The 21,693-nt window shown below is 53.7% G+C and overlaps 10 protein-coding genes across 10 annotated transcripts; 6 read left to right on the top strand and 4 right to left on the bottom strand.

The window, feature by feature from the left end:
* Window positions 1–207: 207 nt before the first annotated feature.
* BO72DRAFT_222024 (mitochondrial 54S ribosomal protein bL17m) lies at window positions 208–1,421 on the bottom strand. Its single transcript, XM_040939776.1, has 2 exons — window positions 1,077–1,421; window positions 208–967 (listed from the first exon to the last, which is right to left on the bottom strand). The coding sequence occupies exons 1-2, from the start codon at window positions 1,290–1,292 to the stop codon at window positions 560–562; spliced, it is 624 nt and encodes a 207-aa protein (XP_040797909.1). The 5' UTR covers window positions 1,293–1,421; the 3' UTR covers window positions 208–559.
* Window positions 1,422–1,706: 285 nt separating this feature from the next.
* BO72DRAFT_451223 (MICOS complex subunit Mic12 family protein) lies at window positions 1,707–2,700 on the top strand. Its single transcript, XM_040945438.1, has 2 exons — window positions 1,707–1,996; window positions 2,103–2,700. Exons 1-2 carry the CDS (start codon window positions 1,976–1,978, stop codon window positions 2,448–2,450), a joined length of 369 nt encoding a protein of 122 aa, XP_040797908.1. The 5' UTR covers window positions 1,707–1,975; the 3' UTR covers window positions 2,451–2,700.
* On the bottom strand, window positions 2,471–3,960 carry BO72DRAFT_451222 (DUF5315 domain-containing protein). Its single transcript, XM_040945437.1, has one exon. The coding sequence runs from the start codon at window positions 3,764–3,766 to the stop codon at window positions 2,897–2,899; it is 870 nt and encodes a 289-aa protein (XP_040797907.1). The 5' UTR covers window positions 3,767–3,960; the 3' UTR covers window positions 2,471–2,896.
* Window positions 3,961–4,183: 223 nt separating this feature from the next.
* rps23 (40S ribosomal protein uS12) lies at window positions 4,184–5,487 on the top strand. The gene is made up of 2 exons (XM_040945436.1): window positions 4,184–4,933; window positions 5,133–5,487. The coding sequence occupies exons 1-2, from the start codon at window positions 4,675–4,677 to the stop codon at window positions 5,309–5,311; spliced, it is 438 nt and encodes a 145-aa protein (XP_040797906.1). The 5' UTR covers window positions 4,184–4,674; the 3' UTR covers window positions 5,312–5,487.
* Window positions 5,488–5,632: 145 nt separating this feature from the next.
* BO72DRAFT_451219 (translation initiation factor eIF2B subunit beta) lies at window positions 5,633–7,841 on the bottom strand. The gene is made up of 5 exons (XM_040945435.1): window positions 7,619–7,841; window positions 7,356–7,555; window positions 6,993–7,288; window positions 6,070–6,922; window positions 5,633–6,000 (listed from the first exon to the last, which is right to left on the bottom strand). Exons 2-5 carry the CDS (start codon window positions 7,451–7,453, stop codon window positions 5,928–5,930), a joined length of 1,320 nt encoding a protein of 439 aa, XP_040797905.1. The 5' UTR covers window positions 7,454–7,555; window positions 7,619–7,841; the 3' UTR covers window positions 5,633–5,927.
* A 623-nt stretch (window positions 7,842–8,464) lies between these two features.
* Window positions 8,465–10,521, top strand: nemA (Nem1-Spo7 phosphatase catalytic subunit NEM1; the record flags this gene model as incomplete). Its single annotated transcript, XM_040949623.1, has 2 exons — window positions 8,465–9,860; window positions 9,919–10,521. 2 exons carry the CDS (start codon window positions 8,465–8,467, stop codon window positions 10,059–10,061), a joined length of 1,539 nt encoding a protein of 512 aa, XP_040797904.1. The 3' UTR covers window positions 10,062–10,521.
* Window positions 10,522–11,252: 731 nt separating this feature from the next.
* BO72DRAFT_386121 (alanine--glyoxylate transaminase) lies at window positions 11,253–12,724 on the bottom strand (the record flags this gene model as incomplete). The annotated part of the gene is made up of 2 exons (XM_040941619.1): window positions 11,253–12,324; window positions 12,429–12,724. Coding segments are annotated over 2 exons (1,368 nt in total), but the record flags the coding sequence as incomplete, so codon positions are not given.
* A 913-nt stretch (window positions 12,725–13,637) lies between these two features.
* BO72DRAFT_451215 (vacuolar protein sorting-associated protein 29) lies at window positions 13,638–14,674 on the top strand. The gene is made up of 4 exons (XM_040945434.1): window positions 13,638–13,863; window positions 13,930–13,944; window positions 14,025–14,438; window positions 14,497–14,674. Exons 1-4 carry the CDS (start codon window positions 13,807–13,809, stop codon window positions 14,611–14,613), a joined length of 603 nt encoding a protein of 200 aa, XP_040797902.1. The 5' UTR covers window positions 13,638–13,806; the 3' UTR covers window positions 14,614–14,674.
* Window positions 14,675–15,164: 490 nt separating this feature from the next.
* BO72DRAFT_451212 (polyadenylate-binding protein) lies at window positions 15,165–16,754 on the top strand. The gene is made up of 4 exons (XM_040945433.1): window positions 15,165–15,613; window positions 15,748–16,004; window positions 16,067–16,154; window positions 16,223–16,754. Exons 1-4 carry the CDS (start codon window positions 15,545–15,547, stop codon window positions 16,373–16,375), a joined length of 567 nt encoding a protein of 188 aa, XP_040797901.1. The 5' UTR covers window positions 15,165–15,544; the 3' UTR covers window positions 16,376–16,754.
* A 1,914-nt stretch (window positions 16,755–18,668) lies between these two features.
* Window positions 18,669–21,617, top strand: BO72DRAFT_385926 (NEDD4 family E3 ubiquitin-protein ligase; the record flags this gene model as incomplete). Its single annotated transcript, XM_040941607.1, has 9 exons — window positions 18,669–18,720; window positions 18,804–18,842; window positions 18,900–19,005; window positions 19,067–19,200; window positions 19,271–20,489; window positions 20,543–20,836; window positions 20,887–21,024; window positions 21,073–21,468; window positions 21,518–21,617. The coding sequence occupies 9 exons, from the start codon at window positions 18,669–18,671 to the stop codon at window positions 21,615–21,617; spliced, it is 2,478 nt and encodes an 825-aa protein (XP_040797900.1).
* Between the last annotated feature and the right edge of the window lie 76 nt (window positions 21,618–21,693).

The following is a 21,693-nucleotide window of genomic DNA, read 5'->3' as shown; positions in this document are numbered from 1 at the left end:
GGCGCTTGGTGGGGCTTAGCTACTGACATGCGAGCATGTCACAGTAGCTTTAAAACTTGCTATATCTCATTAGATCTTGCTGGTGTGGGGATGGGCGACAGTGCTTAGACACAATAAATGTATGATTGAATCGATGCTGAAACCAGATTAGTCGCCGTTCTTAGCCTATCTCTATCGTCGTGGTAATTCCCAAGTCTGAGTACTATTGAGTGAGCTCCTTTGTTTGAACAGTATGATTTTCAGATAAGCCAAGTCAGCTAGAAATACAGTCGCAGCCAGCCACTGGTCCAGTTAGGTTGAGAAGAAAGCAGCAGCAGAGAGAAACAACATACGAAATGATATAAGGTACATAAATGAAATGGGGAAACGGAAAAAAGAAACAAACCAGAAAAGGCGGACCAGCGTCGCTGCTAACAAACCCCCACCATCACAATCAAATACACCCCAAGAGAGAAAGAGTTGTCTTATCCGACCCTCAATTTGGGAATTCATCTTTGTGGCAGAACCCAAACCCAAACCCCCCCCTCTCAAATCCAACCCTGTCCCTTTCTCTCTCTTTCTAAGCCAGAGGCGCCTTCTTGGCCTTCTCCTTCCGCCCCTTCCAGCCAAAGCCCTTGCCCTCACCGTTGTTACTGGCCGTCTTCTCACCATGGCCCCCGAGCTTCAACTTCTGCACCTCATCCTCGAGGGCCTCGACCCCACCGTCCCGGAACCGCGTCACCTTGCGGACATTCAGCGCGGTGATCTCGTTGAGGGTGTCGAAGCCCTGGGCGCGCTGGCGCGCGATGGTCCGCGCCGTCAAGGCGAACCGCATGTCCTTGGGGCCGTCGACCAGCTCCAGGATCGCGCTCTCCGCCTGGTCGTCCTTCTTGGGCTCCACGCGCAGCACCCGCGTGTAGCCGCCGGGTCGGTTGGCGTAGCGTTCCCGCAGGGGGCCGAAGAGTTTGGGGAGGATGGAGTGGGGGGTCTTCTCGTTTCATATCAGTATGTTTTCTTTTTGGGAGGGGGAGGGGGGGAAGGTCGGGTTTTGGGGCAGGAGCTTAGAGCAAGGTAGGACGGGGGCTTGGGGCACGCACGTAAAACGTAGCCAGGGCGCTCTTCCGGCTGGCTTCGGTGTTCTTTTTGCCCAGAGTGATCAGCTTCTCGGCCAGTCGTTGGGCTTCCTTGGCCTTGGCCCATGTGGTGGTGATCGACTCGTGCGTGAAGAGGGAGGTGACCAGGTTGCGGAGGAGGGCTTGTCGGTGCGACGACTTGCGGCTCAGGTGGCGGTATTTGGCTGCGCCTCCGGCCATGATGCTGGTTTATCGGAGGGGGTTGTGGTGGTGGTGGTGAGTGAGTGAGTGAGTGAGTGAGAGTTGTAGGTTGGGCGGTTTCTCTACCCCCCGGTTATTGGGTGTAAGAGGCTGGAGCGGAAGCGGTTTCGAGGTGGATATCCGATCGAGTTGAGGGTGATATTCGAATTGAAGAGATACGAAGGGGGTATATGGTTGTGTAGGTGGGTGAATGAAGGGGTTGAGTCTGGGTGTGTTAAGGGTCGTGGTTATCGATTCATGCGGTTTGAAGTTCTGCGCACTGCAAGAGAAGCAAAAGATTCGGCGTTTGCCCGCATCGGCCAATCGGAGTCCGTGTCGACGGCTGGCCCCGGTCCCGCGCGCTGTTGGAATCGCTGTTACTCTTGGACTTGCAACAATGCATTACTTCAGTTACTGTGGGCAACTTCTCGGGGTAAATCCTGCTTTCTCAGTTATTCAGAGGACTAAGGTATTGTACTTTATTTGAATCATATTTTCACATTGTCGCCTATTGGATCCAATCCACATCCACTATCCCGAAGACCTTGCCAGTCTGCAACCTTCTTCCGTCGCTCAATCTCTCCCCGCCTGCTTGAACTGTCCCGGTCAATAGCACTGCACCCCGCAGGCTTGCGAAACTTCGAACGGGTGTTCTCCAGCCAGTCACTGGCCTTATCTCCCAAATGGGCTTCTTCACAGGCTTTGTAAGTCGGACTTTACCCCCGATACTTATTCCCTGGATACTATTCCTAGACACCCCAGCCACGCCTAAATCCTACACGCCGTCCACGAAGCTAACCTCAGCTCTAGGCGAGTGGATTCGCCTTGACCACGACCGTCCTCTACCTGACCGTTCAAGTCCATCGGTACAACCGTCTCGAGCAACGCAACGCGATCCGCGACCAGACCCGCGCGTTGACCTGGCTGGCCTCGTCGACCGGCGCCTACGATCGCCGCTTGATCCCCAGCGAGACCGAGAAGCTGCAGGAGCTGCCGCCCAAACGCACCCAGCCGACGCTGTCCGAGTTACTCAAGCACCGCTGGAACACGGAGGTGGAGACCCTGGCGAACAAGGCCTACGAGACTAGCTGGGAGGACGTGCGGGATATGGCGGTGGAAGGGTGGAGCTCGGCAATGAGGCTGGTGAAGAACGAGTAGAGGGGGTGTGGATGTGGTTTTTTCTTAGAAGGGTTTTGATTTTGTTATGTGTGTCATGCTTGGGCTTGTATGCTATCGGGAGTGGTTTGTGTCTCTGATACCCTTGATTTGTTGTTGGTACTTTGAAAAGTTTGGGAAGTTCTTCTACTGTGTTCTCCGCGAATTAATTACTGCTCGTCGTTTTGGATGTGACAGAAAGTCTGGTGTGGACAGACTATCGGCATTAGTATAGATGGCCGCGGCGAAGGCCGGATATTGCCCTCCGCGCGCAGTGGCATCTGGTTTGAACCCTCAAGCTCCAGTTCCAGCAGTACCCATTCCAGGTCCGTATGCCTGGTGAGCTAACATGAAAGCCACCTGCAGGCGAAAAGGTCATACCAGCTGATCTCTTGCCAGAGATAATCATAAGGGGGACGAAATTCGAGTGCGAGCCCACATCTGCTTGTTCAGCCCGCCTCTGCTGTAGTCTCTGTCGCCGTGCTCACGCTATCAGTATCGCTCCAGATGTCCTGACTCTCCCGCTCCACAGCACGCATAGCCTGGGCGACCTCCTCCAACTTGGCCACGACATCCAGAACGCCGTTGTTCACACGATCAAAGTACCGGTCGTTAGCCTCGCGTCTCTCGCGCGCAAGAAGAATATCCTTCTCCGTCTCCTCATCCAGATTCCGAGCCGCGCCGCCGTGCTCCACGGGAGCCGGCTTCCCAGATACACCAGGGCCAGCAACGCCCCGTGCCCCTTGGCCCTGCGGGGCAGCAGCAGCAGCTCCTTTTGCCGGCGGAGCGGCCTCTTTCGTATCGACGGCCTTGTCATCGGCGGCCTCGCTGCGTGCCCACGCCTGCGCGAGCTTAAGCTGCTTGGCCCGGAGATCCTCCAAGGCCTCGGAATGCTTCTCCCCGAACACATGCTCGCCCGTGGTGGCACTCAGCTCCACCTCCGAGAGCGCGCTCTGCATCTCTTGCCAGATCGCATCGGAGCCGTCAATATCCCCCTTTGACTGCTTGCGAGTGACGAAGGGAGAGCCAAAGGTGCCGCCGCCAGAGGTCTCGAGGCCGCCGCCGCGGGCGGACCGGTTCCGATGCAGCGGCGGCGATTGACTGCCTCCTCGGCCTGGTCCAGGTCCCGGCCCTGTCCGACCACCACCGGGGCTGACGCCGACGGATGCCGGGGGCGGCGGGATTGAGATGTTGGAGGCATTGTGGGAGGGGGGACCTTGGAACAGGACTGGTGGGGGAAGTCGCTGGGAGCTTATCTTCCGGAGGGTTTCCATGCGGGGATCCATCTTGGGATCCATGCGGAGAGTGTTGGAGGCCATTGTGTTTTGGGGTTTATGTTGGATTGTGGACTGGTGATTATAATTAACGCATTATACTCGGGTTCTTTGGGTAATAGCCCAAGTTTGTAGTATGAAAGATCAAGATAGCGATGAGGCTGTAGTTGGAGCCAACAAGTTTGTATAAGTCCGTAAGGTACGGTAAGTTTAGGGGCAGTTGATAAGTTAACATGCATGATGTTCCATCCCGGGTCTTATCGTTATCGATGGACTCTTCCCAGATGGAGTAAGCCGACGGGCGGTGGAGACCGGCAGATTCGGAGCGGAGAAAAGGTCTGCCGTGGCAGTCTCGCTTAGCGGCCGTTTAGGGCGAAGGCGCACAGCAGAACATTTTCGATCTAGTCGAGCGACCGCCGGCCGTGAAAGGAAGACCCCCCCTTTGACCTTTCGACTTCTCGACATCCATCCGCCCATCCAGCCTTTCGGCATCTCCATCAGTCGGTACGTATTGACGGCTTTCCTATCATTGCTATCATTCTCTGCGTCTGGTTTTCCATGTTCCCCGGTTTTTGCGTGAGATCGAAGGTGCAACCCGCCCCGAAAGAGGGAAAGAGTCCCACCGCCGATAGATATTTCTCGCCTTCAATATTCACCAGTACGATACTTCGACATCCATTTCGCCTCCCGTCCATTCAATCAGGAACAGCAAGAGGATGCACATGAAGGGAACATCGAGAAGCAGAGGGATCCGATCGAATACCGAGCAATGAATAAAGATGGACGGCACCGATGGACACACACCGCAATGCACATTTCGCGATCCGCGCATACTCTGTGGAACTTGGAAAACCAGGAACTACGCGATGGCCCAATTCAAGGAAAGCAAAGACATCTAACGCCTTATTATTTTGCTGCTGCAGTTTTCAGTCCTCCGCACATAATCCGACAAGATGGGTAAGGGACAGCCCCGTGGTTTGAACGCCGCCCGCAAGCTCGCGACCACCCGTCGTGAGAACCGTTGGGCCGACTTGCACTACAAGAAGCGCCTTCTCGGTACCGCCTACAAGTCCTCCCCCTTCGGTGGTGCTTCCCACGCCAAGGGTATCGTCCTCGAGAAGGTCGGTGTTGAGGCCAAGCAGCCCAACTCCGCTATCCGCAAGTGTGTCAAGGTCCAGCTCATCAAGAACGGCAAGAAGGTCACTGCTTTCGGTGGGTCATCCCTCTCTCCCTACTTGTGTGTTCTGTGGTGGATCCTCGGAGACGATCATCTGGATGGGTCCATGGGTTGCGCATTGAGTGCGACGTGAGGGACAAGAGGTGGCGACAACGAGAATATCCATCACAGCGACTACACAGAATCACAATCTATGTAATTGAGCATCCCGCTGACCTTGACCCCCCTCTACAGTCCCCAATGACGGTTGCTTGAACTTCATCGATGAGAACGACGAGGTCCTCCTCGCCGGTTTCGGTCGTAAGGGTAAGGCCAAGGGTGATATTCCCGGTGTCCGCTTCAAGGTCGTCAAGGTCTCCGGTGTCGGTCTCATGGCCCTCTGGAAGGAGAAGAAGGAGAAGCCCCGCTCTTAAGCAACCCACTACCACCAACACAAAGCAAGATGCTGGCTGCTACTCCGGGGGAATCATGATATTTTTCCCCGGAGGGAGGATGTCTCTCTTGGGGGGGCCCATTCCATAGCAAGAATAAAAACTTATCGGCTTGGGAGGCGACACTTTTTTTCTACTATGGTCTGGAATCTTTTTTTCTCTTTTTTTGTAATGGTTCAAAGCAAAGAAAGGGCCTGGATGAGAAAGACACCCTGCAAATACAAACCCAATATTTGCGGCTTTCACTACGATTGTTATATCCATAAAAACATGGCGCCATGATTGATTTCCTTGGGAAGGGCCCAAAATATCAAATTCTTTCAAAAGAAATTACATAGCTCTGTATTCTCGACGTAGTTTTTGGAAATGCTCGATCATACTCATACTAGGTCGCTGCAGACCGCATTCGATGAGTCCCTTTGTGTACCAAACGCCTTGGGTATCGTCTCTCATATTGTCTATTGATAATTCCTTACGCCTTTTATATCCATTTTGGCATGTGACCTTTCTTCGGCCATGAGAGATCCAATTGTTCATAAATCCGCTTTTCTTTTGCCATTGTAATTTTTTATCTGCAACTGCCTTTATTGGTCAGGCTTCAGACACTGATATCCTCCTTGCGGTAGTGATCCGACACAATACGGTACAGATAAGATGGCGCATGTCCTCCCCTAAAAGAGAAGTAAGTGGTCAGTACTAAGTCAAACAGTGCGGAAACCGTCACAAGAGATGGGACGTACAAGTTCGTAATGTAGAGGTCAATCAGTTCTGCCGGAACATAGTCGTACAGCGGGTTCTGCACGTCAATCTGATCCACCAAGTCGCCATCCTCATAGCTGATGACCTTGCTGGCGTCTCCGTACTCGATCAACGAGTCGAAGTCAAACGGATAGACCGGGCTCAACTTGTACACACCGCTCACCACAACGACAGGGGTCTGATGCACCTTCGCGGCGCGAGCGATGACCCGAGTACCGGCTGAGGCGACCAGTCCACCGTTGGCCAGGACGGAGTGCGTGCCTAGAATAACCTTGTTGACACGGGACATCAGGGCAAATACCGCGGAGTCGGGGATGAGGATGACGGTGATGCCCAGAGCGATCAAAGGCTTCTGGAAGGATTCAGTGCTCAGAAGTTCGTCGTCGTGGGGGTTGGCCCCGCTGACGGTTGCGTGCGTCGCCTCGTGGTTGTTGGGGAAGGCTTCGGCATGGATGACCGTGAACTTCCGCTTGGCCGCAGCTTTCAGCAGGAATTTCTGGACCGTGGTCGATGACGTGTGAGTGAGAATAATTTCGTTGGAGTGGATGTGGTCCAGAGCATAGGCCGCGATCTGGTCGTCGACCTGCGTCAATTCGTCGATGATTTCGCTGATACCGTCCAGAACTTCCGCCCGAATGTCTTTGCTGGGCGCGTGGCCTAATAGCCGACCGGAGGGCGACGCGGATACAGGGGTTCCAGGCAGGGAGTTCTCGGTGTCGGGGTGCGAAAGCAGACTAAACATAGAGATCGGGGCGGCGGTCAGGGCAGGGAAGGGTTGTCTCGATGCGCCACGGTCGGAGCCGTCATGGCGAGCGGAAAGAACATCGGTGGGATCTATGGTAATCCTTCGTCGTTAGTGCCGGCTTCGTCTTGAACCAGACATGCTACAAGGCAGATGCCATACCGTCGAGACCACGAGGGGTTTGAGGTTGGCTTTCAGAGCCAGCTTCGCTAAGGTTGAAGTCGCCCTCACGGTCGTCTTCGGCCTCGTCACGAATCAATCCGAGCACGCGCCTGACGATGTTGCCGACCACCATCTCCCGGGGCTGAGCTGCCATGAGCCGTCTTCCAACATTCTGCACCCTCTCAATCAACTTGTTGGCATCGTTTGTTCTAGAGGCCGATATAACACCGCGCAGCAGATATGCAGTCGCAGTAGCACACGATCTAGAATGGCGGATTTGTCTGCGCTTGAGGAGCCTGGGGGTATGTCAGTACAGCTTCGATCTCAGTTGCAACCAGCCGGCGCGTGGTGAATGACACGCACGAGATCAGATTGTCAATGGATGTGTCAATGGGGTTGGTCCTCAATGTCTTGAGGAAGGACGCCAGGCCGGGCGTCAAGGGCCCCGAAGTAGCAGGCATTTTGTTTTTGACGTTCGGAAATTAGACTGCCAAGGGCTCTGATCCGGCGATTCAAAGTCTAATCTAGACGGAAGGTCACCAAGCTTCAATGGTGTGTTGGAGCTATATGCAGCATTAGTGAGGCAGAACGGTGGAGTCATCGGGTTGGTCGCACAAGTCGCATACCAGGGAAACTCGTTGGGAAGTGTTAGCGCACTCGCAACAACTGTCAGCTCGCAAAATGGTCGCCTCAGAGTAAATTCCCGAAGAAAGAGACTTCCTTCTGTAGAACGAGGTCGAGGTAGGTGTAGAGAGGACTGTGCAGCCGAGCAGGGAGAGAAGAAAGAGGGGAGGGGGAGAGTAGGAGGAAGTGAAAGGCGGAAGAGCCAACCTTAGAGTGGGATGGATGTGACGGAGGGAGATTTTGCCCGCTCGGCCCAACGAACCATCGCAGTAGCAGCCGTAGTAGCAGCCGTAGCAGCAGCCCATACATACAAGCAAATAATACATACGGTAACTAAGTTATGGATTGGTTGCCCTTCCCTCCTCCTCCTCCTCCTCCTCCTCCTTCTCCTCCACCTCTTCTCTCTCTCTCTCCTCCTCCTCGGCCTCTCCCTCAACTCTCCTCACATTCTCTTTCCCTTAACCCCCTCCCTTTGCCGTTTAATCCCACACCCTCGTCCTCGACTGTCTGTATATAGTCGTCTTGAAACATTACGAGGGCTCTTCTTCTATCCTCCTCCCTCACTCCATCCCGCTTATCCGCCCATCGGTTAGGCCAAGGACTACGGCGACGGCTATCGCCCACCAATTTCGCCCAGCCCAAAACCAGTTGGGGTCAACCGTCAACAGTTATCAGCACGGGTTGTCGACTGGCGCATTGAGGTCGGTGCAGCTCGATGTCTTTCCTCTTTCGTGCATCGCATTTCTACCTCCAGTTACTTCGTGACTTGACTAGGTGCTGACCGGCGCCTCCGCTCAACATAACTAGACACCTGCGCCAGCCCGGACACCCGTGGGCCACGTCGGAAGATGAACTCGCTGAACATCTTATCGTCCCGAGTGATTGGCCAGCCTACCAGTTCCAGTAGAAGTCGGCAACGATCTCGATCGCAAGGAGAGATTTCCCGGGCAATTGAACCAGGCGATCTCGCCAAGTTTCGGTCCTATAGTGAGAGCAACTTCCATGCTTCCGAACACCATGAGAAAAGCCACGATGTGACGCCCGGCGCGCCAGATGACCTCGAAAACCATGAGTACACGCTTGACGAGAAATCACCCTTATTACGAAGTCTATCCAAGGATCGCTCTCTGGGCACAAACAGCACCATAGGGCTGTTCGTGCACCGGTTCTTCGATGCGATTGCTGAGACGATCAAGTTCATTTTGTCAACCTTGGCCGCGCCTGGATTTTTTGTCGTCCACTGCTTTCGCGAAGACGATGGGCATTACTCTCCACTGGCTCCATTCCGCAAAATCAGCCGCCTGATTCCGGGTCGTTCCAAACGATCAGGTCCTGACGCGCCGGGCAAAGGAGGGACTCCAGCACATGGCAAACAACGAACATCACGACGACCCAAAGCTCATAGATCACGCGAATCAATTGCCTCGAGCACTTCGGAGTCGGAGGGGGATCGGCGAAGCGCCAAGGGACTCAGCAGCAGTCATTCTCGGTCCGTCAAGTCTAAGTCCTCCAGCTCCGAGCATGCACCGGACGACAACATCCCTCGGCGATCTATTCGAATCAAGCTTCATAATGAAGAGGCGTTCAAGCGGAACCGGCAGCGTCGTGCGCAAAGCACGGATTTGGGACAGGCGTCGCAGAATGGATCCCAGGGCGCTCTAAATCTTGATAGCTTGAAGTCCCCGACCTCCCCGTCGGTCCATCGAGTCACTCGATATCCGCATTTGCCCGTTCCTCCTCGGCCTCTGATTCCCCAGCGCATACCTTCCTACACGGCCAACCTACGCAACACGAAAAGCCCGCAAAAGACTCTGGTCCTCGATCTCGACGAAACACTCATCCACTCCCTGGCCAAGGGTGGCCGCATGTCCAGTGGCCACATGGTTGAAGTCAAGTTGTCCACGCCGATGACGACCGCTCTGACTCCAGGCGGGCCTCCGACCACGCTTGGTCCGCAACATCCCATCTTGTACTATGTCCACAAACGGCCTCACTGTGACGAGTTTCTGCGCAAGGTGTGTAAATGGTACAAGCTGGTGGTTTTTACTGCGAGTGTGCAAGAGTACGCCGATCCGGTCATCGACTGGCTGGAACAGGAGCGGAAATACTTCCACGCGCGGTATTACCGGCAACATTGTACATTTCGCAACGGCGCGTACATTAAAGATCTCAGCTCTGTTGAGCCAGACCTGAGTAAAGTGATGATCCTGGACAATAGTCCTATGAGTTATATTTTTCACGAAGGTGCGTATGGATTTGTGGATTGTAGGCGCAGCTCCCCCCCACTGACCTTCGATCGCAGATAACGCAATCCCCATTGAGGGCTGGATTAATGATCCGACGGACAACGGGTTGCTCCACCTCGTCCCCATGTTAGAAGCTTTACAGTATGTAACCGACGTGCGGGCTTTCCTAGCCTTGCGTAGAGGGGAAACAGAAGCTTAGCTTTGACAAGGAGAAGAAGGATGGACCCGTGGCAGTGACGGAGTAACTTATGGCCTTTAATATAATAATAACCCCCCCCCCCCCTTTGCACAGAAAACACGAAAACAGAATAAGGGAAACCCTGACCGGAATGTTGTCCAAGCTTGATGTTATTACGGGAATCTCACAATGCATCCCATGGCGATCAGATCCCCATGTCTCTGCTCTTGTAAAGTTGAGAGAGGCATGAGGGGGGGATGATACAATGGGCTATCGTCTCTCGACCTTCTCTTCCTGACTGTCGCTTATAATTAATATCTCGGTCGGCATCCCCATCCATGCCTCCCCTTCCACTATACTCCTGACAACGACTATATATATTCTCTCCTGTATCCCTTCCTCGTCCCTTGTCACACACTAATCTCTCTGGACCATGTTCGCCGTCAAGGTATTGATATCACTTTCCCACTCGCCCGATGAGAGTACTCAGCAGGTCTGCACCGCAATAGATATAACCCCCCCCCCTTGACCCATAGCTCTTGCTCTCCCGTACCCATCATCACTTCCTATCCCTCAAAATCTCTCACCGCCTTATTTTTGGACTTTTCCCGATCAAGAGAGTAGGGTTCGACGCTCTGTAGGCCACGGTGAACCGCCTAGGCATTCATCAAAATTAAAATCACATGAGAAAGGAAATCACAGCAGATTTCGCTTGGGAGCGTGATGCGGACCTTGTGAGATACCGAGGTGCTGGAACATAAACATACAGTGCTCTCAGGGAGCGATCGAGGCCCATTCCCTCGAGCAAAGAATTGATGCTCTCGGAATGAGCAAAGGGTAAGCGTACACCTCTTTCTTTAAGGCTACAATCCAGGCCCTTCCTGTATCTTACTTGAGTATTCTACAAGAGATGGATGCTGATAGCCTGAGTTGAGTTGCGCCTGGTCGTTGAGACCGGGGCGGGAAAGGATTGCCTGATTCGGTAGGTCATCCCTATCGCGGGCGCCCGCGCTTATCGGGCACCACTGGTCCGAGATCGGGGCGCGCCAATCTACAGTACAACTAACTGGTGGGGTTAAGTGCTGAGACCAAGTAGTAGAGGAAGAACTCTGTTGGGATTCTGACCGCAAGGAACATGATGATTAAAAATTGTTTTGCTACTTTTTATTCGTATTTTTGCTAAAGTTCAATATATGACAGTCTTATGGATATTTACAGTCCCTTGGCCTGCTTGGCCTCGGTCAGAGCCTCCTTCAAGGCGGCAATGGCCTTGTCAATGTCCGACCGGGCGGGGTCAGTGACACTAACGCCCATGTGGCCGAAGCGGATGTACTTGGTGGCAACCTCCTTGTGCAGACCCGCTGCGAAGATCACCCCGCGCTTCAGCAGACCGGGCAGCACGTCCGGGGGAGCGAGGCCCTCGGGCAGCCAGATGGCGGTCATGGCGTGGGCCTGGTTCTCCGGGGTGGCGGCCACCTGCTTCAGGCCGAGCTCGGCGACGGCGGCCTTGACGCGGTCCGAGGCGTGACGGTGAATGGCGTAGCGCTCGGTGATGGGGCGAGCGGTGATCTGAGACAGCGTGGTGTGCAGGGCGTGGACGAGCTGGGTGGGGGGAGTGGCGAAGTAAGAGGGCTTGAAGTTCTCGTAGTTCTGCATGATGGGCAACCAATTGCCGATGGAGGCGTAATAGGAGGCGGGGGGCGTCTTGCGGGCCTTGAAGGTGTCGAGAGCCCGGCCGGACAGCATCAGAATGCTCAGACCAGGAGGGCAGCCGATGGCCTTCTGGCTGGCCGTCAGCACAACGTCCAGATCCCACTCATCGAACGCAATCTCCTCGCAGCCGACACTGCACACACCGTCGACGACGACCAGCGTCTCAGGGCTGACGCGCCGCACGATCTCGGCCACGCGCTTGATGTCGCTCAGCACGCCGGTCGAGGTGTCGACGTGGGTGATGGTGATGATCTTGTAGGGCTTCGCCTTGAGGGCTTGCTCAATCTCCTCGAACGAGGGCCGCTCGCCAATGGGGGCCTTGAGCTGGGTGGCATGAGCCCCGTAGGTCTCAATGCAGTTGGCGAACGAATCGGCAAAATAACCGGTGTGCAGGACCAGAGCATTCTCGCCCTTCTCGATCAGGTTGGAAGCTACAACATCCCAGCCCAGGGTACCACTGCCGGAGATGACAAAGGGTTGAGCGGCGGGATTGGACGATTGGAAGAGCTTGCGCACGAGAGACAAGGTCTCACCGAAGGTCTTGACGAATCCGGGGGCAACGTGACTCTCACTGGAGAGAACATATAGCGGTTAGTGAGGGGTAGAGAGAAGGTATGATTCAATGGCGGATAGTGATGATGAGCGGTCGTGGGAAGGAGGGGCAGTTGGACTTACGCATAGTGAGACATGGACTGGAGGACAGCATCATCGAATTCGATAGGCCCTGGAATGAGCAGGGTGTTGTGAGGGGCTTGGGAAGACATTTTGGGCGGGGGGGAGGAGGAGGGGGAGGATGGAGTGGTAGGAGAAGAAGGGATGGAAGAAGGAACGGAGCGATCGATGGGTTTATATTCGAGGTCGTCTGGAGCGAGGGAGTTCCTCTCGGTCGAGAACGGGGTATTAAGCTCAGGCAGCGGGAGTCGCTGATCCAGGTGTCTGGAGATCAGGCTCAAGCGCTGCTGCGTCCGTTTGGCCGCCAGTTTTCCGAAAGGTCGGCTCTCTACGGGAGAGCCCGCGGGGGAGGGGGATTTGCTGGTTTGCTGGTGAGATGGAGGGGGGGGGGAGACCCAGGCGTTGACTGGGCTTGTCGGGGAGGAGGAAGAGGGGAAAGGGCCGGGGATCGCCGGGTTCGCTTTCCGGATGGATTGATTTGCTTGGGTGAAGAGTATTGATGGTGTTCAGTACTGGTAGAATTGGATGTGAGGATGAGGAGAAACAATTGTAAGACGATAACTACAAACGGGGGGAAAAAAGTCCCAGGTGTGTTGATCAATCGAGGAGATTTTTCTCAGCTCCCAGTGGTTGGTTTGGTTCCTTTCCCCCTTTGGCGCATTATTTCCCCCATTTCCCTTGCCTTCTATCGGCCGTAAAGCGACGGATGCCTCCAACGGGCGGGCCCTGCCGTGGAAACAATTGGGGAAGGAATCTAAAGACACATTGCATTGACTCATGGAACTAGTGTCTGAGCAAGAATGAGGATAGTATATCCGAACAACCATTAGTTATTGGCTTGCAGGGCTTATGCGAGCCCGCCTACTTGCTCCGTATACTTGCGCGGCTGAGGATGAATGACGATGTCAACTGCCGTTCTTACTCGTGGTATTCCAGGCTGTCCTGCAGGTGTAGTATAATAGAGCAAGACGTTTCTCGCTCACTCGTATTCCTCCCTCACTCTTCCCACATTTTCCCAGTCCCTTTTCTTATGTCTCCCAGCGGTCCAGTAGATGCAGACCAGTACGCAGGAACGCCGGCCTTCATAGATGTAAGCAGCTCGGACTAGTCCGAACTGGTCCTGCTTCTAGGGCATAGGGCTGTCAGGCGCGTGGCATCGGCGTTGGAATAGCCTAAGCTTTCCCCGCGCCGCTCCAGCGATAGGGGCGCCAGCCTAGATAGTCGTCACTCCCTCTTACGTTAGGTAGCTTAATTGATATCTCCATCAGACAACTGTGCACTCCATACATCTGCGCCCGTCAGTTTGTTACTGAACATATTCCATAGACTTATAGCTCAATCTCAAATTGGGCCTTGAGTGAACGTGACCGCACCGTTCAGAATGACTTCGCGCCTGGTCCTCGTCATCGGCGACCTGTTCATCCCTGACAGAGCTCCCGTATGTTGTTGATCATCCCCCGCAACAACAAACAGTTGACTGACTTTCAAACCCATTCTTATATAGGACCTCCCCGCAAAGGTGCGACTTTCTGCTCGGCCATAACCCATGGCCCTCCTGACAATTGCCACTTACCCTCTATTGACACAATCGCAACACAGTTCAAGAAACTATTGACGCCGGGCAAGATCGGCCAGATTCTCTGTCTCGGCAACTTGACCGATCGCAACACATTTGAATTCCTCCGGCAGGTGGCGCCTGACCTACAACTGGTTAAAGGAGATTTCGATGTCGATTCCCCCAATCTCCCTCTCTCGAAGGTCGTGACCCACGGCAGCCTGCGCATCGGATTTACGCATGGCCATACAATCATCCCCCCAGGAGATGCGGATGCTCTCTTGATCGCCGCTCGTCAGATGGACGTGGATATTCTGCTGTGGGGCGGTACCCATCGATTCGAGGCTTTCGAGCTGGAAGGCCGATTCTTCATTAACCCCGGCAGTGCCACGGGTGCGATGAGCACAGGATACTGGGCCGAGGGAGATGAGCCCACACCCAGCTTCTGCTTGATGGATGTGAGTTGCAGAGCTGCCACAGACGGCTGAGACGACCTGATGCTAATAATCGCGGTAGATCCAAGGTGATGTGCTCGTGCTTTATGTTTACCAGTTGAAGACGGATGCCAACGGGGCTGAGACGGTTGCCGTGGAGAAAGTATCCTACCGCAAGAACAACATCGCATCTTCATGAGTTGACGCTCCTATCTATTTTTCTTGTACATAACCATAGATCTGACACGATAATGACTTCCTCCTTGTTGGTCGCTCCTTTCCTGCCCCGACAGCCCCAAAGCTCGAGTGCCTATACACGAATTGTTTCGCAACCAGGCTGCTGAGCGCATTCGAACCAGAGATCAGGATCGAGTACTGGCTAGATATGGTTAAACTGCGGCTTGCTTGGGGATCGTAGTGTCGCATCATGTGGCCTCAATGTGGCCGAGTCTCGTTTGATCTCGCAATTTCAATTCCTCTAGAGTTGCCCAGATGATGGCTGACAGGCTGTTGGCTTCGTCTTTGCAAGTACTTAGTCTCGCTGTAGTGTATCACTGTGATCGGGTATTTCTCAACGCTAGAGATACTGGATTTAGAAGAAGTGGCTGGTGTGAGGGAATTTTCTCAGCATAGTCTTCAATTCTATTGGTCCTATTAATCCACTCAATATTGATGCCTGTGCCTACTAGGTAGTAGTAGTCAACGATCAGCAATAGGGTGAGGATCGAAAGCATTTCGCATGCCGCAATCCAATACTCGACTATTGACGACCGAGTCGGCGGCGGATGTTCCAGTTGACAAAGAGCTAAGCCGGAAAGAGCAGGCAGTAAGTTCGGGGACAATCAAACGCAGGCATCACGTTCACTTTCCTCCACTTCCAGTCTTCCATTGAATCAGCTTTTGCCTTGGTCCTTCTCTCCACCGACCGCTACACACCCAATTCTGGGAGTTGCATATCGCTCCTATCTTATCGGATCTTGTATTTTTCCAGCAATTTCCTACCCGCAGCTCACTTGACCAGCCCCAACCCGGCGGGAAAGCTATCGGTGCCCGCTCGAGCTTTCACTTTGCGACCCCGTGGTGTAAACGGACTCGAACGGACAATCGAAATCCACACCCCCCTATTCAACATGGCGACAGAAGAACACAAGATTGAAGATGAGCACCTGGAGCAGCCTGAGGAAGCAGGTGACGATGAGGTAAAAACCGTCCTTTTTGGCTTGAAGCTGCTTGCTGGGATTCTGAGCGCTGGCTCCCGACCGCTGCCCTCATTTGATTCACACATTCGCAACTATGACATTCGTTCTAACCCGAGTATTCTTGTCCATAACAGGAGGAAATTGCGGCGATGAAGAAGCGGGTAGCCGAGATGGAATCTGAGGCGGCCAAGCTGCGCGAGATGCAAGCCACGCTCGATCAGCAGTCGGAGAGCCTACGTGAGGACAAAGAAGAGATTGATGCCCGGAGTATCTTCGTTGGCAATGTGGATTATGGTGCTTCCCCCGAGGAAATCCAAGCACACTTTCAGAGCTGTGGCTCGATAAACCGGGTCACCATCCTGTTGGATAAGTTCACCGGGCAGCCCAAGGGGTATGTTGCAGCGCATTGAATTCGGTCGTGTTACAAGATTGGCTGACTTCTGACGACTACAGATATGCCTATGTTGAATTTGCAGAGCCCAGTCTGGTAGCCCAGGCCCTTGTACTGAACGAGAGTGTCTTCCGCGGCCGGAACCTGAAGGTGCTTCCTCTTGCAATCAAACTCCCCCCTTTCACCATCGATACTGACTGAATACTCTGATGCGGTAGGTCGTTCCCAAGCGTACCAACTTGCCGGGTATGACCCGAGGACGCGGACGGGGTGGCTTCCGTGGCGGTCGGGGCTACCGCGGAGGTTTCGCGCCTCGCGGCGGTTATCGCGGCGGTTATCGTGGCCGGGGTCGGGGCTATGCGCCTTACTAGAGAAACGTCAAGCCCCAGTTCAGTGTATACGGGGTGGTATTCGTCTGCGCAAGGAACAGAGGTCATCGCACGAAGCCCCAGCGCTACCAAGACGTCCGGGTTGACCATGATGGTCGTGGTCGCTCTGATGCACGTGTGCGCGTCTCTCTGAATAAAGGGAGAAACTTCTTTATTTTCTAATTGTCTTTGGAGTCAACCTACTGGAATGGACGTTTGTATGATAACCTTTCTGGCAATCTCGGACTGGGTTAGATGGGCGGAATACCTGTGATATCATCTAGCTACAGAGAATTGCTTTACGAGCAGGAATTGCCTGCTAAACCCCTCCTCAAAAGGACCAGGACGGTCATGAAACTACGATTCTCAAAGAAAAATCCACCGCAATAGGAATCTGCACCTGAAAACCAGTCTTCTTGACAGCTTCTTCATCGAAGAAATCCATGGTTGTCACCTGGTCTCGGTCCGTAGTACTGACTAATGAACAGGATGAACAGGGAGATGAGGGATTGCGTCACAGCTGTTTAGCCACGAGCTAATTAATTACGATATCATGTTTGCGCATGATAACCCTGAACTTGTGGCCTTATGGCCTCCAATCCGGGTAAGGACCGGCACGGACGGTACTTCAGCCAGTCTAGACGGCGATGCTGACGAGTTTGTCTAAGGAAGCGGAGCAGAGCAACCGGAATTGCGACGTTCATTGGGTCCCCACCATCAAAGAAGAGTCGTAATGAGGGAGAAGATCTGGCACGGTCAAGGGGGGGTTATGTGTTCAATAACTTATTCGGGGTGTTTTCCTTCTTCTCTTCGGTCAATAGAGCCCGGAAGATGTAAGACCGGAGAAAGACAACTATGAGTGAATTGCAATCTGGAAATAATCTTGTTGCCTTGTTAAGCAGGCCATCACAGTCCTTTTGAAGCCGGGTGATTGGCTGGAAAACCAAGTATTGTTCTATTTATTCCATCGCCTAGGTTTCGTTCCAGTGCAACCTCCCCATGATGCGACTGAAAATCTAATCTGTTATCCTCCCCTGGTTTGGTGTTGGGAAATAATGCAACGAATAATGAAAGGGTACCAATTGTTACTATCTCAGTAGGGCGCTGATTACTTCATTACTTTCCCATGTTTTCCCGGGAGCAAAACTCAGCTGATGATGTTTTTGGGGGGGATATTTGCAGCCCTAAGGGATGTGGTTCTGACTCTGATGGGAATGAATCATGAGAATAATGCTCGGTTCATAGGTTATTGGTCTAGAATGGGTAGAATATCAATCTCAAGAGTGAGTGTGGTGATGTTGGTGTCAAGAAGTGTAAGGTAGTTTGTAGTGAACTCCGTAGCTTATCCATGGCTGACTTACTCCTCTTTCCTCTCTCTCTCTCTCTTACTACTGTACTCCGTCCCTCCTCCCTCTTCCTCCTCCTACCACCACCACCACTGCACTTCCCCTCCTTTCCTTTGCCACGACCACGACCACAACCACCAACCACACCACTACCACACTCTCTTCCCACGAATCCTCTGGGGAGGTAGGATTCTCACGGAAGAGCTGACTACTATCTGGTATTGTTTGACTTCAGGCTGTCACTACCTTTCCCTTCTTTTATGAGCATTCTTACTACTACTTTGTTACCTTGCCTACCTAGTAGTAGTACTTCTTCCGAGTCCTCCTCCAGTTGCTCCTCCTGGTTGAACCCCTCGCTCGGTCGTGATTGGTTCCGAAGGCGCAACGTCAGGACTGCCCTGCTCAGCCCCATAGAAGTCCGCGCGCCTCCATCGTCAAGCCTTAGTGCTCGCGCTCACTCTTTCTCTCTTTTCCCTCTCCTTGAAATCGCCTCTTATCGCCGCCTATCCACCACTTTTCCCTCGTCCAATTTATTCGCCTTCGAATCGCTTCCGGATCTTCCCCTCTCTTCCCATTGAGTTGACCAGTCCCAACGCCCTTCCAACCACCCCCGCCCACCGACTTTTCCTGCCTACTATCACGATCACCACCGTTACTCGACTGCTGCTGTTGGGGTCCGTGCCTGTCGACAGCGGTGGATGCGCACACCGCGAATCACCCTTTGAGGCTTGCCCGGATCGGCTTTTTTTGCACCCAAAGGCACTTTATCGCCTGCACTGATCGGTTCAGTTCAGGATGGGTTCCAATCTGCCTGCGTATGTGCAAGCGTCCCTCCCCTCTTTCCCCCTCGTCCCAACCCCTCATCCCCCCCCTCCCTTCCCTCCCTTGCTTAAAGCGGGCACGATCATTTTCCTTCACGAAAGTGTCATGCGTGCATAATCCGGATTCGAATGGATGCTAATAGAGATACTTTCTGCAGTCAGCCAAATCTTCGGGTCACAAGTAAGAAGCCCATGCCCCTTTCTCGACTGTCGAGGATGGCGCCTACGGATGGATGGAGACTGACGGAGAGCGTGATTCTACAGTTATCGCCGCGGACGGTCTATACAAGCGTGATGTCTTCCGTAAGTTCCGCAAGGAGATCTCATCAAGCCATGCATTCTGGGGCTGACGTATCGCAGGATTCCCCGATCCTTTTGCGGTGGCCACCGTTGGGGGCGAGCAAACCCACACGACGTCGGTAATCAAGAAGACGCTGAACCCTTACTGGAATGAGATGTTTGATCTGTAAGGAGCCCCGCGTGGTGCAACTGCTGGTCTCGGAATCTGACGGCGGGATTTTCTGCAGACGAGTCAATGAGGACAGTATTCTCGCAATCCAGATCTTCGACCAGAAAAAGTTCAAGAAGAAGGATCAGGGATTCCTTGGTGTTATCAATGTACGGATTGGCGACGTGATCGATTTACAGATGGGTGGTGATGGTGAGTCGCTATGTTCTTATCATGCTGAATCTCCGCGGCTAACGCAAGGCATCTGCCTTGCCTGCAACAGAAATGCTCACCCGCGACCTCAAGAAATCCAACGACAATCTGGTCGTTCATGGAAAGCTTATCATCAATCTGTCCACCAACCTCACCACCCCCATCCCTAACCAGGCTAATGGCTTGCATCGTACACATGCTCAGCCATCGACACCCAGTGGACTTGTCCCGCAAGTATCTTCACCGCACCCTCCGGTCGGTCCCGCCCCGGTCGATTCGTCCGCCGCCGCTTCTACTGCGTCTCTGAACCCTCAGCGTGTTCCCTCGACCACCCGACCGACCAGCATCATTGCTCCGCCGCCCAATGGCGCCCCGGCTGCACCAGCCAATGGTCAGCAAGGCTCTCGCACCAACCTGAGCTCGTTTGAAGACAGTCAGGGCCGGTTGCCAGCGGGCTGGGAGCGCCGAGAAGATAATCTGGGGCGGACCTACTACGTTGACCACAACACACGGACCACGACTTGGACTCGGCCATCATCGAACTACAACGAACACACGCAGCGTACGCAGCGCGAAGCCAACATGCAACTGGAGCGTCGCGCCCATCAGAGTCGAATGCTGCCCGAAGACCGCACGGGTGCAAATTCTCCGAACCTGGCTGAGGGCCAACAGCAGCCGGCGCCGCCGCAGGCTCAAACACCTCCAGCAGGAGGCAGCGCCAATGCAGTTTCTATGATGGCGACGGGAGCTACCACTGCAGGCACTGGTGAGCTCCCACCCGGATGGGAGCAGCGCAATACACCTGAGGGCCGGCCATACTTCGTGGACCACAACACCCGCACTACGACTTGGGTGGATCCTCGGCGTCAACAGTACATTCGCATGTACGGGCAGAATTCCAACGGCACCAATACCACGATTCAGCAGCAGCCGGTGTCGCAATTGGGTCCGCTGCCCAGCGGATGGGAGATGCGATTGACGAATACAGCCCGAGTGTACTTCGTGGATCACAACACCAAGACGACCACCTGGGATGACCCCCGTTTGCCTTCCTCTCTGGATCAGGGCGTACCGCAGTACAAGCGTGACTTCAGACGCAAGCTGATCTACTTCCGGTCTCAACCGGCATTGCGTATCATGTCTGGACAGTGCCACGTCAAGGTCCGACGTAACAACATCTTCGAGGACTCATACGCCGAGATCATGCGGCAGAGCGCTTCCGATCTCAAGAAGCGCTTGATGATCAAGTTCGACGGCGAAGATGGTTTGGATTATGGTGGTCTCTCACGGTAAGTCTGCCCATGTCTTCTCTTAAGAGTCGTGACGGATCTGACAATTACAGTGAATTCTTCTTCCTTCTTTCTCACGAAATGTTTAACCCGTTCTATTGTCTTTTCGAGTATTCCGCGCACGATAATTATACCCTTCAAATTAATCCTCACTCTGGAGTGAACCCGGAGCACCTGAACTACTTCAAGTTCATCGGACGAGTTGTCGGCTTGGCCATCTTCCATCGTCGATTTTTGGATTCCTTCTTCATTGGCGCCTTCTATAAGATGATGCTGCGAAAGAAGGTCTCGCTCCAGGACATGGAGGGTGTTGATGAGGACTTGCACCGTAACTTGACATGGACTCTGTAAGTGCCTTGAATGGAGGGTTTTGAGTATTCCGTCTAACGCATAACAGAGAGAACGACATCGACGGTGTTTTGGAGTTGACGTTCGCGGTTGATGACGAGAAGTTCGGCGAGCGTACCACTGTTGACCTGAAGCCGGGCGGTCGCGACATTCCGGTGACGAACGAGAACAAGCATGAATATGTTGAGTAAGTTGCTCGTGCTTGTAAGCTGGTGGACTTCGCTGACGGTCATAGATTGGTGACGGAGTGGAAGATTGTGAAGCGGGTGGAGGAGCAGTTCAATGCCTTCATGTCTGGGTTCAACGAGCTGATTCCGGCCGATCTGGTCAACGTGTTTGACGAGCGCGAGTTGGAATTGTTGATTGGTGGCATTGCGGATATCGATGTTGACGACTGGAAGAAACACACCGATTACCGCGGCTACCAGGAGCAGGACGAAGTCATCCAGAATTTCTGGAAGATTGTCCGCACGTGGGATGCCGAACAAAAGTCTCGTCTCCTGCAGTTCACCACTGGTACCTCGCGTATTCCGGTCAACGGATTCAAAGATCTGCAAGGCTCGGACGGGCCTCGCCGGTTCACTATCGAGAAATCGGGCGATCCCAACGCATTGCCCAAGTCGCACACTTGGTATGCCCCCTGACTTCTTTCATCTTAAGCAGCTAGCTAACTTTCCCAGCTTCAACCGTCTGGATCTACCTCCGTACAAGACACACGAAGCTCTGGAACACAAGATGTCCATTGCTGTGGAAGAGACATTGGGTTTCGGACAAGAGTAGAGCTGCATGATCAGACATGTTGTATATGACCTCTACATTGAAAATCAGGTCAAGCGCCATGGGCTATGGTATGGCG

The sequence above is a fragment of the Aspergillus fijiensis genome, assembly GCF_003184825.1.
Source record: "Aspergillus fijiensis CBS 313.89 unplaced genomic scaffold BO72scaffold_54, whole genome shotgun sequence".
Lineage (NCBI taxonomy): Eukaryota > Fungi > Ascomycota > Eurotiomycetes > Eurotiales > Aspergillaceae > Aspergillus > Aspergillus fijiensis.
This window is presented reverse-complemented; position numbering and strand designations above follow the sequence as displayed.

What these genes read in the sequence shown, in the direction of transcription:
- BO72DRAFT_222024 (XM_040939776.1), bottom strand. Translation starts at nt 1,292, where the DNA reads ATGGCCGGAGGCGCAGCCAAATACCGCCACCTGAGCCGCAAGTCGTCG. An exon ending in GCGCCCTGGCTACGTTTTAC is followed by an intron (nt 968 to 1,076) that starts GTGCGTGCCCCA and finishes TGAAACGAGAAG; the next exon opens with ACCCCCCACTCCATCCTCCC.
- BO72DRAFT_451223 (XM_040945438.1), top strand. Translation starts at nt 1,976, where the DNA reads ATGGGCTTCTTCACAGGCTTT. An exon ending in TGGGCTTCTTCACAGGCTTT is followed by an intron (nt 1,997 to 2,102) that starts GTAAGTCGGACT and finishes CCTCAGCTCTAG; the next exon opens with GCGAGTGGATTCGCCTTGAC.
- BO72DRAFT_451222 (XM_040945437.1), bottom strand. Translation starts at nt 3,766, where the DNA reads ATGGCCTCCAACACTCTCCGCATGGATCCCAAGATGGATCCCCGCATG.
- rps23 (XM_040945436.1), top strand. Translation starts at nt 4,675, where the DNA reads ATGGGTAAGGGACAGCCCCGTGGTTTGAACGCCGCCCGCAAGCTCGCG. An exon ending in CAAGAAGGTCACTGCTTTCG is followed by an intron (nt 4,934 to 5,132) that starts GTGGGTCATCCC and finishes CCCCCTCTACAG; the next exon opens with TCCCCAATGACGGTTGCTTG.
- BO72DRAFT_451219 (XM_040945435.1), bottom strand. Translation starts at nt 7,453, where the DNA reads ATGCCTGCTACTTCGGGGCCCTTGACGCCCGGCCTGGCGTCCTTCCTC. An exon ending in AACCCCTCGTGGTCTCGACG is followed by an intron (nt 6,923 to 6,992) that starts GTATGGCATCTG and finishes GGATTACCATAG; the next exon opens with ATCCCACCGATGTTCTTTCC. An exon ending in GACCTCTACATTACGAACTT is followed by an intron (nt 6,001 to 6,069) that starts GTACGTCCCATC and finishes CTTCTCTTTTAG; the next exon opens with GGGAGGACATGCGCCATCTT.
- BO72DRAFT_451215 (XM_040945434.1), top strand. Translation starts at nt 13,807, where the DNA reads ATGACTTCGCGCCTGGTCCTCGTCATCGGCGACCTGTTCATCCCTGAC. An exon ending in CCAGCTTCTGCTTGATGGAT is followed by an intron (nt 14,439 to 14,496) that starts GTGAGTTGCAGA and finishes TAATCGCGGTAG; the next exon opens with ATCCAAGGTGATGTGCTCGT.
- BO72DRAFT_451212 (XM_040945433.1), top strand. Translation starts at nt 15,545, where the DNA reads ATGGCGACAGAAGAACACAAGATTGAAGATGAGCACCTGGAGCAGCCT. An exon ending in AGGAAGCAGGTGACGATGAG is followed by an intron (nt 15,614 to 15,747) that starts GTAAAAACCGTC and finishes TGTCCATAACAG; the next exon opens with GAGGAAATTGCGGCGATGAA. An exon ending in TTCACCGGGCAGCCCAAGGG is followed by an intron (nt 16,005 to 16,066) that starts GTATGTTGCAGC and finishes TGACGACTACAG; the next exon opens with ATATGCCTATGTTGAATTTG.